The sequence below is a fragment of the Balaenoptera physalus genome (genome assembly GCF_965194825.1).
Source record: "Balaenoptera physalus genome assembly, chromosome: 5".
In the NCBI taxonomy this organism is placed as follows: Eukaryota; Metazoa; Chordata; class Mammalia; order Artiodactyla; family Balaenopteridae; genus Balaenoptera; species Balaenoptera physalus.
In genome coordinates, this window is record NC_138884.1 from 79,099,130 (window position 1) to 79,113,529 (window position 14,400).

The 14,400-nt window shown below is 35.3% G+C and overlaps 1 protein-coding gene across 1 annotated transcript in view; it reads left to right on the forward strand.

Moving 5' to 3' along the window:
• The window catches only part of TXK (TXK tyrosine kinase), a 67,279-nt gene that overhangs the window by 24,259 nt on the left and 28,620 nt on the right, over window positions 1-14,400 (forward strand). The window contains exons 6-8 of the mRNA XM_082462486.1: window positions 2,924-2,978; window positions 12,017-12,096; window positions 13,032-13,159. Coding sequence (XP_082318612.1) covers window positions 2,924-2,978; window positions 12,017-12,096; window positions 13,032-13,159 — 263 coding nt within the window. The remainder of the gene's footprint in view (window positions 1-2,923; window positions 2,979-12,016; window positions 12,097-13,031; window positions 13,160-14,400) is intronic.

Sequence of the window (14,400 nt, forward strand, 5' to 3'; positions counted from 1 at the left end):
TGACAGGGCAAATTTGCAATTGTAATAGCCCTTTATAAGTCCTTACATGATCCTGGAAGTGTAATAAGTTAAACAGATATATGTGGTAAATCGAGTTCTCTTAACCATATGAATGTCATTTTAAAAATTGGTTAAATTTCCTCAAACTTCAAATAACAAGTTTAAGATTAATTATAAATTTTAAATCAAAGACAAAAACCTGATATGCCAGATTCTCTTAAAATTATAGATATTTTAAATAGCAAACATTGATTATCCTGAGCTGTGGAAATATGAGTCTGATTTATCTAATTGTCTCTACACTGAGTGCTTAACCTTCTCAGGGTTAGAAAGTCACTAAGTGAAGCAGATTCACTAAGTGAAGTGCTTAACCTTCTCAGATCTAATACGGTTTCTAGGGCTAAAACTCAAGACCACAATACTGTTACTTATTGATCAGAAATCTAAGACAGGCACATGGGAGGCTTACATATATATAAGATGGTTGTACTCAACCACAGTTGGACGTACTGTGAGTCCAATCCTGGTGAGTTTGAGCCAGGATTTTTTTTAATATGTCAATAGAAGGCCCACCACAATCCTGTGTATTGGGGCTTCCATTGAAATCATTCAATATTAGTTTTTAAAAAAATTTTTTAAAAATGTATTTACTATTTATTTATTTTTGGCTGCGTTGGGTCTTCATCGCTGTGCGTGGGCTTTCTCTAGTTGCGGCCAGCGGGGGCTGCTCTTCGTTGTGGTGCACAGCCTTCTCATTGCGGTGGTTTCTCTTGTTGCAGGCATGGGCTCTAGGTGTGTGGGCTTCAGCAGTTGTGGCTCACAGGCTGTAGAGCACAGGCTCAGTTGTGGCACACGGGCTTAGTTGCTCCACAGCATGTGGGATCTTCCCAGACCAGGGCTCGAACCTGTGTCCCCCTGCATTGGCATGTGGATTCTTAACCACTGTGCCACCAGGGAAGTCCCTCAATGTTAGTTTTATAATCAGTGTTGTCTCAGTAAAGGAGTTACAGCCTTACCTATTTGAAAAAAGCAAAACAGAACAAAAACTCTTCTAACTTTTACCAACTGATTTAAAGAGATGAAATTCTGAAATACCATGCTCCCACCTCCTCTAAATTGCATTCATCCTATCTTTTCCTGCCTTACATATATCATTATAATAATGCAGATGGAATTCTGCATTATTTTAAAGGGTCTTAAATTCATCATATACTTCTATCTGGCTCTTTTGTTACTACTTTGAAGTCATTCTAAGTATGACTTCCACATGGATGGATTTTTAATTTATATTTAGTCAAAATTAATATATTTATTTTATTTATCACTATAATAAATAAGTACAAAGCAACGAAATTAACACCAACACAATAGCAGGTAAAAGACATTATTTAGAAAAAAATCAATTTATGTTAATCTCTCCCCTTTTGAGTATCATTATGCAGTCTTGGCTTTTTACAGCTTCAGTTATTTCAGTGAGCTATAATCATCGTTTTCCTTTTAGCACCCATATTTCAGAACTTAGCCAGTGGGGGGCCCATTAAATTGGTTCCCTATGTCTTTAACTCTGCCTCATTTATTTTGAAAGAATTTCTTCTTTCTACAGCAAGAGGTCTCAGACTCATCTTGAAATTCCCTTCCACAATATGAATAGTCATTAAAAAGTACTGAATGATATGCACAGTTTAACATCACAGTTACTCTTGTTTCCACTAGCAGTAAGTAGTCATATAGTCATATTACTTTGATTAGAATCATCTGTAATCATCCCCTATTCTCTGTGGTTCATCTTTTTAAAAGACTGTTTTCAATTTGAGAACATTAGTATTTAAAGAACCTGACCCTTCTAATTTAGTGGCAACTTTCTACTATTGAAGGTTAGGGGAAGTCCACATGATGAGATAGGTTCCATCCTCCAAGGCAGGTATGAGTTTCAATCAGCCACCTTTGGGCTCCCCCCACTTGACTTAATGCATGGTTATATATGCACTCTTCCTTCCACTGTCCACAAAAATATTATTTCTGGTAATATTAGATTACCTCCTTTTTAAAATCCTGTTTTGAAATGAAAGCTTTTCCATTTTTCTGTCTCTCTTCTTTGTTCTACCGTTTCCTCTCTCTTTCCTGTACCACATTTGCCTACTGATTGCGTTGTTATACCAAACCATATGTTTAAATTACAGTGTTACTTAATTATGATTACTGCGTGTAGCTCTGGTATTTTAAAGTCATTTAATGATGGGTTCATGCAGAGATAACAGCAAGGTCGGAGGCGGAAAAGGGCTTGGTGAGTTTGAGCCAGGAAAGATTCCCAGTGTGGCCCAAGCTTAGTGAGCGAGGGGAGAAGGAGGAGCTCGATGAGACCCGTGAGGGAGTGGGGCAGGGTGCTTTGTATATTGGTTCTGTTTACTCTATCAAACCACTGACTTTGCCACAAGGTAACAAACTTAGGAGAGTCAAATAAGTTAGTATGAGTTTTAAGTTCAGAAAGGTAACATAACACATATGTAAGCATGTAAACAAGATGTTCCTGAGGGGAAAGAAATGGCTATTTTTTAGTTTGTTTAACCAAAGCTCCCTAAGGTGTTGATTGAAGATGATGACTTCCTAACCACATACCTTTTATGGAAATTTTCAGGAGGTTAAATCATTCAAAATTATATACTAAGTGTGTGTCAGAAAGTTGCATTGAGATGTGATAGAATAAGTGAGATCTTGGATTGCAATCAGTAAATCTGTATTAAACTAACTGACACATTACAGTACGTTATTGTTTATCTGAGTTAAAAATCACTCCGTTTTCTAAAATCAGTTCCGGAGAAAGTTTTTAAAAATGAAGGAAATGGAGCAGCTTGGGTTTTGTTTTGTTTTTTCCTGGAAAGAAATGGAATATAACATTTAAAAATTATTTTTATTACTTTTACAGGTGGTACCATAGAAATATCACCAGAAATCAGGCAGAACGTCTTTTGAGACAAGAGGTAATTCAATTTATTTGTGAATAAATTTGTGAATATTTTCAAAATTTCTGAGAGAGGCACATTATAAAGACTTTACCCAACTAAAAAGTTGTATTACTTGCTGGTTTTGTTTTTTTAGTTCTAAAATATTGTTACAACTTCATCTCTACTACACATTTTCTAAGTCGTAAACTAGATATCTTTGTATCAAATCGTGTTTTTCATTGATTTTCACCATAATTTCAGAAATGTCTTTCTCCTGAAATGATTTCAACTCTAACATACTAAAACTCCTTCATTCACTCTGAAGTGCATTCTGCCAGAAGGGTCTCTGTTTGAATTGCCTGTATACCTTTGCATCAATGACAATCCAATATATAGTCTGCCCTCCTGAGCTTAGCTTAGACTCATGAAAAACACAGATATAGAAAAATACACGGGGCTGCACTTTCGTTCTTTGGGAACAAAAGAAAGAGTGGAGTAGCCAAAATATCAAACTCAGATCAAAACTGCTCATCTAGGTCAAAACAAAACAAAACTGCGTATAGTTTAAATTTCCAACTGACGGTAAATATCAACTGTGGGTAAATGTACAGTCAGAACTAGAAAGTAAGTAAGAAGTATATGTGTCATTATGACCTGATGTCGGATGTTGAGGAAATCTAGAAATATGAGCGAGAAAGAATCAGTTCTGTATCTCAAAACTCAGTGCCAGTAATGGCTCAGGACACAGGGATGGTCCAGTTAGTAGCTGGGGGATAGGCTGAGCACGAGGGACACAGACCAGCCTCAGGTGGTGGTGGGGACAGAGGCTGGAGGTCTGGCCCGGCCTCACTGGCTACGAGGACATGGAGCATGGCAGCAAATGCAATATCTGCCTGGCATGATGACATTATACATTAGTGGGTGCAGAATGGACAAAGAAGATGTGATGACAGGCAGGCAGAAGTGGAGAAGGAAAGTCGACAAGTAGGTCCGCAGTAAGCAAGCTGGTCACAGGTAATATGGCCCGAATCTCTGGGCTGGGCAGGTTCTACGTGAGGTTCTACATCTGAGAGGAAACCAGAACAGGGCAAGTGTCTGACCTCCCTACAAAGGCTAGAATGGGGAATTTTGTAGCAAACCTTCCCATACCCACAACCCAGATATCATAAATATCAATAGTATCATTTGGTCATAACATTCTTTAACAAAATAAGACATTACAGATACAGTTAAAGCCCACCCCCTCCCTCATCTTTCTGGTCCTCCCTCACTCGGCAGAGGCAACCACAGTAGAAGGGTGTGTTCCCATTTTGTCCATGTGTTTAATTTTTATCATATGTGTGCATAGACAACCTTTAGTGTTATTTTATGTGTTTTAACATTTGACATCAAGGGGATCATACGTGTGTTGATTTTTAAATTAAACATTATATTTTCAATTTAATTCATATGGGTACACATGGATCAAACACATTCCTTTAACTGCTGTATAATATTTCATGATATGAGTATATAAAAATGTATCCATTTCACTATAGATAAACATCCAAATCATTTCTAATTTTTTAATATTACAAACAGTGCTGCAAAGAACTTCCTTGTCTATGTCATTTTGTACACAAGGTCAAGGGGTTATTTCAGTTATACCCCAAAATGAAACCATCTGGTCAGAGGGTGTGTGCAGATTTAACATTACTAGATACTGTGTATTCAAATCATGATTCAAAGTACTTGTACTAATTTATACTCTTACAGGGAATGAGTAAAACTGGTTCCCTACATTCTTGCCAACAGCTGGTAGTTTTACACTTTTTTTTTCTAATTCATTGAAAGAGAAATTTTATATATTTTTTAAAATGTGCATTTCCTTGGTAAACAGTTCGACTGAGTAACTTTTCACGTGTCTTTTGGCCAGTTGTACTGCCTCTGCTGTTACATGCCTGTTAATATCCTTTGTTCATTTTTCTATAGTGTGTTTGCTTTTCTTATACTGATCAATACGTATTTTTAAAATATATTCTGAATACCAATCTTTTGGCAGTTATGTGTTACAACTATATTTTTTTGGTTTCTGGCTTTCTATAAAACTTCAGTCTGTTTTCATATACAGAATTTTTTAAATGTTAATGTCAAATTTCTCAATATTTTCCTTTATGATCTCTGCTTTTTGTTTTATTTACTGTAAGAGAGTCCTCTCTCTCCCGAAGTAATAAAGGAATTTTATATTTTTCTTTAAATGTTTTAAAGATGTGCTTTTCACATTTAGATCTTTAATCTGTCTGAAGAGTGTGTGTGATATTTTAAATATATACATATTTTTCCTCTATATCTTAAAATATTTTTGTAATTTACATATTTTCTAATTTTTATTTTTAAAAATATGCCTGGTTTAAATCCTATTTGGTTATGAGGCATTTAAAATATATATTTCTGGTTTGGGTTTCCTAATATTTTATTTAGCATTTGTCCTATTAAGTTCAAAGTTAGCCTGGCTTCTAATTTTCTGTTCTCTTTGTCTGGTTTTAGTATAAAAGTTATACTAGCATCATAAAATGAGTTGGGATGTGGGGTTTTTGTCTCTTTTTCCAATCTCTGGAATTGTTATATTAGATAGAAGTTATTTGTTTCTTGAAGGTTAGATATATCTTTTGTAAAATAGTCTGGCAAGATGCATTTTCAAACAGATAGATATTTGATTACAATTTAATTTCCTTTTCTGTTTGCGTTTTTTTTGGGGATTTAATTTATATTTACCTAAGGAATTGCCTATTTTATATTTATTTTCAAATTTATTGCATAAATTATTTATAGAAGTAGCTTATAATTTTATTAATTTCATATTTCAATAGTCAATAAATTTTTATACTTCAAAAATCAAAAGGAAGGACTTTGAATTTTCTTTCATCCTGGCCTCCAACCCATCAATTTCCCTCCCCATAGACAAACTACTATTATTAGTTTGTTTTGTGTCCTTTCACAGATATTTACTACATATACAAGCAAGTACAATATATCAATATTTTCTTGTGTTATTTTTACGCAAACGGTAACATAATTATTATACTTTTCTGTACATTACTTTTTTTCACTTAACAGTATATTTTAGGAATCTTTCCACATCAGTACGTAAAGTGTCCTCATTCATTTTACACCTGCACAGTATTTCTTAGCATGAATGTGTCACAATTTATTTTTTTTTAATTAATTAATTAATTTATTTATTTTTGGCTGCGTTGGGTCTTCGTTGCGGTGCGCGGGCTTCTCATTGCAGTGGCTTCTCTTGTTGCGGAGCACGGGCTCTAGGTGTGCGGGCTTCAGCAGTCGTGGCACTCGGGCTTAGTTACTCCACGGCATGTGGGATCTTCCCAGACCGGGGCTCGAACCCGTGTCCCCTTCATTGGCAGGTGGATTCTTAACCACTGCGCCACCAGGGAAGTCCCTGTCACAATTTATTTAACTGATCCTTCATCATAGAAATTTAAGTAGTATATACTTCTTTACTATTAAAACAGTCCTGCCGTAGGTAACCAACACATTTGTCTTCTTTCCATTTATGTGAGAATATTTGTAGGATAAATCACCAAAGGTGGAAATTCTGGGTCAAAGAGAATGCACATATCCAATTTTGTTAGATATCACAATGCCCTCTATAAGAGTTGTATCAATTTATATATCTGTCTTACATTTAGACATGTAAGAGAGTGCTTATTTTCCCACAACCTCTTCAGCAAGCGTTTTAATGAAACATTTGGAACTTTGCTCTCTGACATCTCATCTTAGTGTGGATTTAATTTGCTTTTCTCTTATTCTAGGAATCTTAAGCAGTTTTTTCTATATTAAAGTCTATACATTTGTATTCCCTTTTCTGTAGCTGTCCATATCCTTTGCAAAATTTTCTGTGGGTTTTTTTGATGCTTCCCTCACAATCTGTAGGACCTAGGTAGCTATATTGAGGAAATTAACTCTTTGTGATATGTGGCAATACTTTCTCCAGTTTTTGCTTTGTCTTTTTTTTTTTTTTTTGCCATGAATAGTATTTGAATTTTTAAGACACATTTTTGTAAGACTTCAGGGTTTGTGTCAGGTTAGAATTGCCTTGTCCACTCCAAGGTTATAAAAAAAAAATTCCCATGTTTCTTGACTACTTTAGTGGCTTTATTTTTTATATATACATGTTTGATCCATTTGTAATTTTCCCTGTTATCATGGGGTTTGGATCCAAGTTACTTTTTTTCTTTACCAAGTGTCCTTCTTGTCTGCATTGATTTGAGATGCCACTTTCATCATAAACACAAAAAACTATGTCTGGACTTACTACATGGTTTCATTGATCAGCCTGTCTATTCATGTTCTGCCATTATAATGTTTTAAACACTGAAGCTTCCTCTGGTGTGGCTAGCCTCCTTTCTTCTTTTTTAGAAACATTCTGGAGATACATATTTTGTCCATATGAACTTCAGAATTACTTTGCCTCATTTAAAAAACTTTCCTGTTGGTTGCATTAAATTTACAGATTAATTTAGAGAAAATTGTTCATGCATTACAGATCAGTGGGGTTTAGGGACCATTTGTTTCAGGACCCATATATTAATTATTCATATAGAAAAAATTAAAATTAGATCCCTACATCAAGCAAAAATAGATCTTAGATGGATTTAAGACCTAATAAGAAAAAGCAAATACTTTTGTATTTTTCAGGAGCATTTTAAGGTTTTCTTCATTTAGCCCTTGCACATGGATTTTTAAGTTTATTTTAAGGTATTTTATCTTTTTGTTGCCATTATAAATGGGCTTATCTTGTTATTTTTACTTTTGAAAGCTCTTGATTTCTATGAATTAGTTTGTAACTGATGACTTAGATGAATTCAAAAAATTTTTGTAGTATTTTTTCAGGTAATTCTCTTGGGTTTCAGGTATGTAATCTTATCAGCAACAAACAGTGATTATTTCAACCCTCTTTTACAATTTTAAATCAGTGTTGCTAATTTCTGCCTCATTTAATTGCACTGGCTAGTATCTCAGAACAGAATTAAATACCAGGGCTGACAATGAGTATTTCTTTTTTCCTGGTTTTAGTTAGAATGATTTCTACATAAAACATGATGTTGGACTTGGGACTAAAGTAAATAAGGGCTATTGTGTTAAAGAAGTACACATATATTCCCATTTTATAAAAAATAAGAAAATCCTGATAATATAAGTTGAAACTGTCAAATGCTTCTTCAACATCTATGGAGTTGTTCATGAGATTTTTCTCCTCGGATCTATTAAACGATGAATCATATTACTAAAATCCCTAATATTAAATTACTTGTGCATTCTTGTATGTAATCCCTCTTGGTCATGGTGTATTATTCTTTTATTGTGCTACTGGATTCAGTTTGTTAACATTTAGTTAGGATTTTTGCATTGATATAAGTGAAGACTGGTTAGTTGTTTTCCCTTTTGTACACAATCTTTGCTGTGTTGTTGGTATGGATGTTAAACCACTTTGTTTAATTTAGAAGTTTTTCTTCTTTCATATGCTCTGGAATTATTTAATTGATCTATCATTTCTTTAAGATTTAGTAACATCACAATGTGTAACTATGATGCTTTTTAATGTTGTAGCTCTTTTAAAACCTTATCCGCGTTTCAATTCAATTGGTCCAGTAAGATTTCTAGCTTTTCTGGAATCAATTTTGATAAATTTTATGTTTTGCTAGCTAATTACCCATTTTATTCAAGTTTTCAAATGTATTTAATAGAGTCAAGAAGATTCTTTAATTTTTTTCTGGATCCTTGTGACATTTTTTAATAGATTCCCCCCATTATTTATTGATTAGGTTAAGTAGTAGTTTATCTATTTTATCATTTTTCCCTAGACAACCAGACTTTGAATTTAATTACTTGCTGTATTATATTTTTGTTTTTATAATTTATTATTTTCTGCTTTTGTCTTTATTCTTTTTTTCATAATAATGCAATTGACAAGGAAATTTAGTTATTTCTGAGATATACATTTTAAAGTAATAACTAGAATTATGACTTATAACGTTATACCAGAACATACAAGATTTTTAGAAATTTCATGTAATGTCTGAAACATTTATATTAACATATTTCCATACAAATAACCCAAAGAAAGTTTAGTATTAGCTGTTGTTTTTTGTTGTTTGTTTTTTTGTACTGCAGGTTCTTATCAGTCATCAATTTTATACACATCAGTGTATACATGTCAATCCCAATCGCCCAATTCAGCACACCACCATTCCCACCCCACTGCGGTTTTCCCCCCTTGGTGTCCATACGTTTGTTCTCTACATCTGTATCTCAACTTCTGCCCTGCAAACCAGTTCACCTGTACCATTTTTCTAGGTTCCACATACATGCGTTAATATACGATATTTGTTTTTCTCTTTCTGACTTACTTCACTCTGTATGACAGTCTCTAGATCTTTTCTTCTACTTTACTTGGGTTTATTTTATAATTCTTAACATAACTTCTTGAGTTGGATCTGTTTATTTTGTAGTCCTTTCAATTATTGATATAAATAATGAGACTGTGAATTTATTTCTGAGTATTGCCTGACCTATATAACAGAGGTCCTGATATGTAGTGTCTCCTTATTAATTTCTAGATTTTTTCATTTTTATTTGTATTTCCTTTCTTAATTGAAATATGGTTGACATACAATATTGTATTAGTTTCAGGTGTACTGCATAGTGATTTGATATTTGCATACATTATGAAATGATCACTGTTAAGTCACCATCTGTCCCTTTACAAAGTTATTACAGTATTATTGACCGTATTTCTTATGTTGTATATTACATCCCTGTGGCTTATTTATTTTATGACTGGAGCTTTGTAATGCAGTCCTCTTCACCTATTTCATGCCCCCTCCAAACCCCCTTCCATCTGGCAACCACCCATTTGTTCTCTGTATCTATGAGTCTGTTTTTCTTTTGTTGGCTTGTTTGCTTTGTTTTTTAGATTCCACATATAGGTGAGATCATATGGTATTTGTCCTCCTCTGTCTGGCTTATTTCACTTAGCATAACACCCTCTAGGTCCACCCATGTCACAAATCACAAGATTTCATTCTTTTTTTTAATGGCTAAGTAATATTCCATTGTATATATATATATATATATATATATATATATATATATATATACCACATCTTCTTTATCCATTCATCTGTTGATGGACACTTAGGTTGCTTCCATACCTTGGCTATTGCAAATAGTGCTGCTATGAACATTGGTGTGCATATATCTTTTCAAACTAGTGCTTTCGTTTTCTTTGGGTAAATATCCAGAAGTAGAATTGCTGAATCATATGGTAGTTCTATTTTAAATTTTTTGAGGAATCTTCATACTATTTTCCATAGTGGCTGCACCAATTTATAATTCCACCAACAGTACACAAGTGTTCTCTTTTCTCCACATCCTTGCCAACACTTGTTATTTGTTGTCTTTTTGATGACAGCCATTCTGACAGGTGTGAGGTGATATCTCATTGTGGTTTTGATTTGCATTTTCCTGATGATTAGTGATGTTGAGCATCTTTTCATGGGTCTGTTGTATATCTTCATTGGAAAAATGTCTATTCAGGTCCTCTGCCCATTTTCAAATAGAATTGTCTGTTTTTTGACGTTGAGTTGTATGAGTTCTTTGTGTATTTTAGACACTAACCCCTCTTCAGATATATCTTTTGTAAACATCTACTCCCATTCAGCAGGCTGCCTTTTCATTTTGTTGATAGTTTCCTTCACTGTGCAGAAGCTTTTTAGTTTAATGTAGTCCTATTTGTTTATTTTTGCTTTTGTTTCCCTTGCCTGATGAGACAAATCCAAAAAAATGTTGTTAAGACCGATGTCAAAGAGCATACTGCCTGTGTTTTCTTCTAGGACTTTTATGGTTTCAGGTCTTACATTTAAGTCTTTAATCCATTTCGAGTTTATTCTGGTATGTGGTGTGAGAAAGTAGCCTAGTTTGATTCTTTTGCATGTAGCTGTCCAGTTTTCCCATTGCAATTTATTGAAAAGGCTGTCTTTTTCCCATTGTATATTCTTGTCTTTTTTGTCACAGATTATTTGACCATATAAGTGTGGGTTTATTTCTGGGCTCTCTATTCTTTTCTATTGGTTAAAAAATTTGACCAGAGAATGAGGCTTGTTTCTTGGTAAGAATCTGGAAGGAGAAGGAGAAGATGTATTATGTTCATCTTGAGGAGTCATATCATGCTGTTTGGATTGTGCAGTTCTCAAGCAACCCACCAGCACTTGATAAGTGTAAACTTTCACGGGTTTGCCAAGATTCTGAGATATTTTCCTCTTCATGAGTGTAAGCACACTTAATAAGGGGAGAACTTTTTTTACGGTATCAAACTAAGCCAAACAGTCCAAACTTTAAGCTTATTTGAAAGCAATTTTCAGCTTTAGTGGAGTTTCCCAAAGAATGTCAGTGGGGATCCAATTGATAATGTACCGTCAAACTTATTATAATATTCTTCCCTTCTGCCATTTCTCTTTCTGCCTCTCCTGTATCCCTAGAGCAAGCAGAATGGCTGTCCTTGCTCTTCTCTCCAGACTCTTCCAAGTCTATTCTCTTTCCATCCATATCATGAACTCTGGTCTCTCTTCCCATTCCTCATCTTCCCAGATGTATTCCTCCCTGCCTCCTTCACCCGCACTTACCATGTTGTTTCTTTTCCTCTAAAGAACAATCCTGTCAGTCTGTCTCGGAGTTCTTCTTATTCATCAGCTATTTTTATCTATTATCTTGATCAGTAGAACAAAAATAACTAAATGGTGGGGCACAAGGTTGTCAAATGCAGAATTCTTAGAAAAATCAGGAGCAAAGTTTTAAAATACTCACGCATTGCAAATTCTTGTCCCCATTATATTTTATTTTATAGGTATGACATTTAAGTCTATAAAAGGTTTAAGAGATAAGATTGTGTGTACTTGTAAAAACAGTATCATCCTTTTACAGTAAGTCAGTATAGCTTTGGTTTTCATTATTGAGATGTTTGTCTTTCTTCCTAATAAGGAATAAACTTGTACAATGAATGAATTGTTTTGCAGTCTAAAGAAGGTGCATTTGTTGTCAGAGATTCAAGACATTTGGGATCCTACACCATTTCTGTGTTTATAAGAGCTGGGAGGTAAGCAGTTGTGTTTTTGGTCTCTCTGGAAATAGCAATCCCTGGGGCAGTCATTGTTATGGAGACACCATCACATAGAGAATGTGAGAGCCTAACATAGAAAATTGCCGGCCTGGAAGTTGGGACAACTAATTGGTTCAAATTTTATCCCCTAACAAGCTCTGCGTATGACATTGGATAAGTTACTTAAACTCTCTCGTCCCCTTTTCTCAAGCATCAAGTGAGGAGATTTGATTAGTTGTAGCAGACACTGCTGGTGCCATTCTCTCCTCACCTTGGTTTACCCCAGTGTTACCCTGCAGAGAGCTCTCTTGTACTCAGAAAGCTTCCTGTTTCTTTCTGCCCGAGGATGTTCTCTGGTGGTGGGTTCTTGTGGTCCCCAGGGGTGGATTGGAAGTACCTGAGAGTTAGCTTCCTAGGAGTGACCCTCCATCCATGCGGAGTGGAGGATCAGCCCTTCAGCTCCTTTGCACTTTAGTGGGAAGACTCTGAGGTGTGTTCCACAGTCTTTCATCGCTTCCTAGAGGGATTAAGCCCCAGCTGCCCATAGCAGACCTGCTCATCAATACACCCGATACTGGTTTTCCTCCCTTCTTTGTCTCACATCTCTCACAGTGCATTCGTTCATTCATTGAACTGATACTTGATTCAATAAATGCTCATAAGTGTCCATTACGAGCTGTACGTTTTTGGACACTAGACTTGTCACCTAGACAACTTTCGCTGAAGTTATGTTTGAATCTAAGACCCCAGTACCATAGCTGAGGAATTTTCCTGGGATGGGGAGACACCTGTTTAATTTAATCCTATCTGCTCTTCAGTGTGTAGTGTTACTAGGATACGAGTTTTAGAGGTGGAGTCCTGTTGCTTAATGATTGACTTGGTTCCAAAGTGGTCTTTTGCTTGTTTATGAACTCACATTTTACTGATTGTAGAAGTATGGAGGCTACCATCAAACATTATCAGATTAAAAGGAATGACTCAGGACAGTGGTACGTGGCTGAAAGACGCCTCTTTCAATCAATCCCCGAGTTGATCTGGTATCACCAGCACAATGCAGCTGGTAAGTCAGAAACTTCAGGCTGGGAGAGTTGGGGAGCCAGGCCCCAGAGAGGCAGTGCATCTTTGGTCAGACACTTAACAGGAGCAAATATCCCTGTAGAAATGTTTAAGAGTTGAAATACAACCTGTCTTCTGTGCAATTCTCCTCCTCATTGATGCGTTTTTGTTTTTCTAGTCAGGGGGCAAGAGGTAGGTTGATTTTTTTACATTTCTGCCAGGTTAGAAAAATGATAGATGACAAAGAAGCAAAAGGCCATTTAGTCATTATGCATTTGTTCTTGAAATTTACATAGAGCTAAATGTAATAAAATTTCAAATGTCCTAAAGACTCATGCTTCTTTCTCTTTGCCCCTATAAATTTGCTCTTAACTTTAGAAAGTTGTGATAGAAAATTACCCTTAAATATCTTATTCTCTGTTCTTTCTTGTATGGAAAACAGAAAATGTTTTACACAGGACACAGCCTTACACAGTTACAATTTGACTTGAATATACCAGAGGCATATTTAACCCCCTTTCCCAGCTGTAATTTGCAATAATGGCTATTTTTGCAAACCTATCATCTATGGAAAGATATAGAATTCCAGAAAGTTCCACCACAATTACAATCACAGCTCCGGTCTTCAGCCCTCATCCAACCTGTACTGGACTACTCTGAGCCCATGGGGGAAATCTCCTTACCTCAGCGTTATAGAAATTGGAACCCACTGTAACTTTCATATTCTTTTGACTTCTTGACATGCAGTACTTTTTTTAGATTTTTCTCATGAAAAGTTGTGATGACCAAACAAATCCCTTTTGGAAAGCGGCCACTTTTCCATTACACTGGTTCTAAATATCAGGAATAAATCCAAGGGAGTTTTTTATTCACTTATGGAGTGAGTCCACCTGGATATTCCTGATGGTCACTGGGCGTTTGGTTAGAGAGGAAGTGACAACATGTCTGAGTGGGGCCAGTGAGGACATATTTGTGGCTAGGTTTCTATAGAAACCCTTAGAATCAGGAGTTTTCTTCTTCACACTCTTCTTTCCCCTTCCTTCAAAGAAAAAATTTAAGAAACGTGGTGGTGGTGGTGTCGTTAAAAAAAAATACCAAGGCGGATCAGGATGTGCTGACCTGAAAAGATGTTAGTGATAAGTTGCTTAGTAAAGAAAAAAGGTGCAAAACAGTATATTTATAGTCTTACTTTTGAAAAGTAAATATACACATTCACACATACTTGCATACATAGAAAGATCCTGT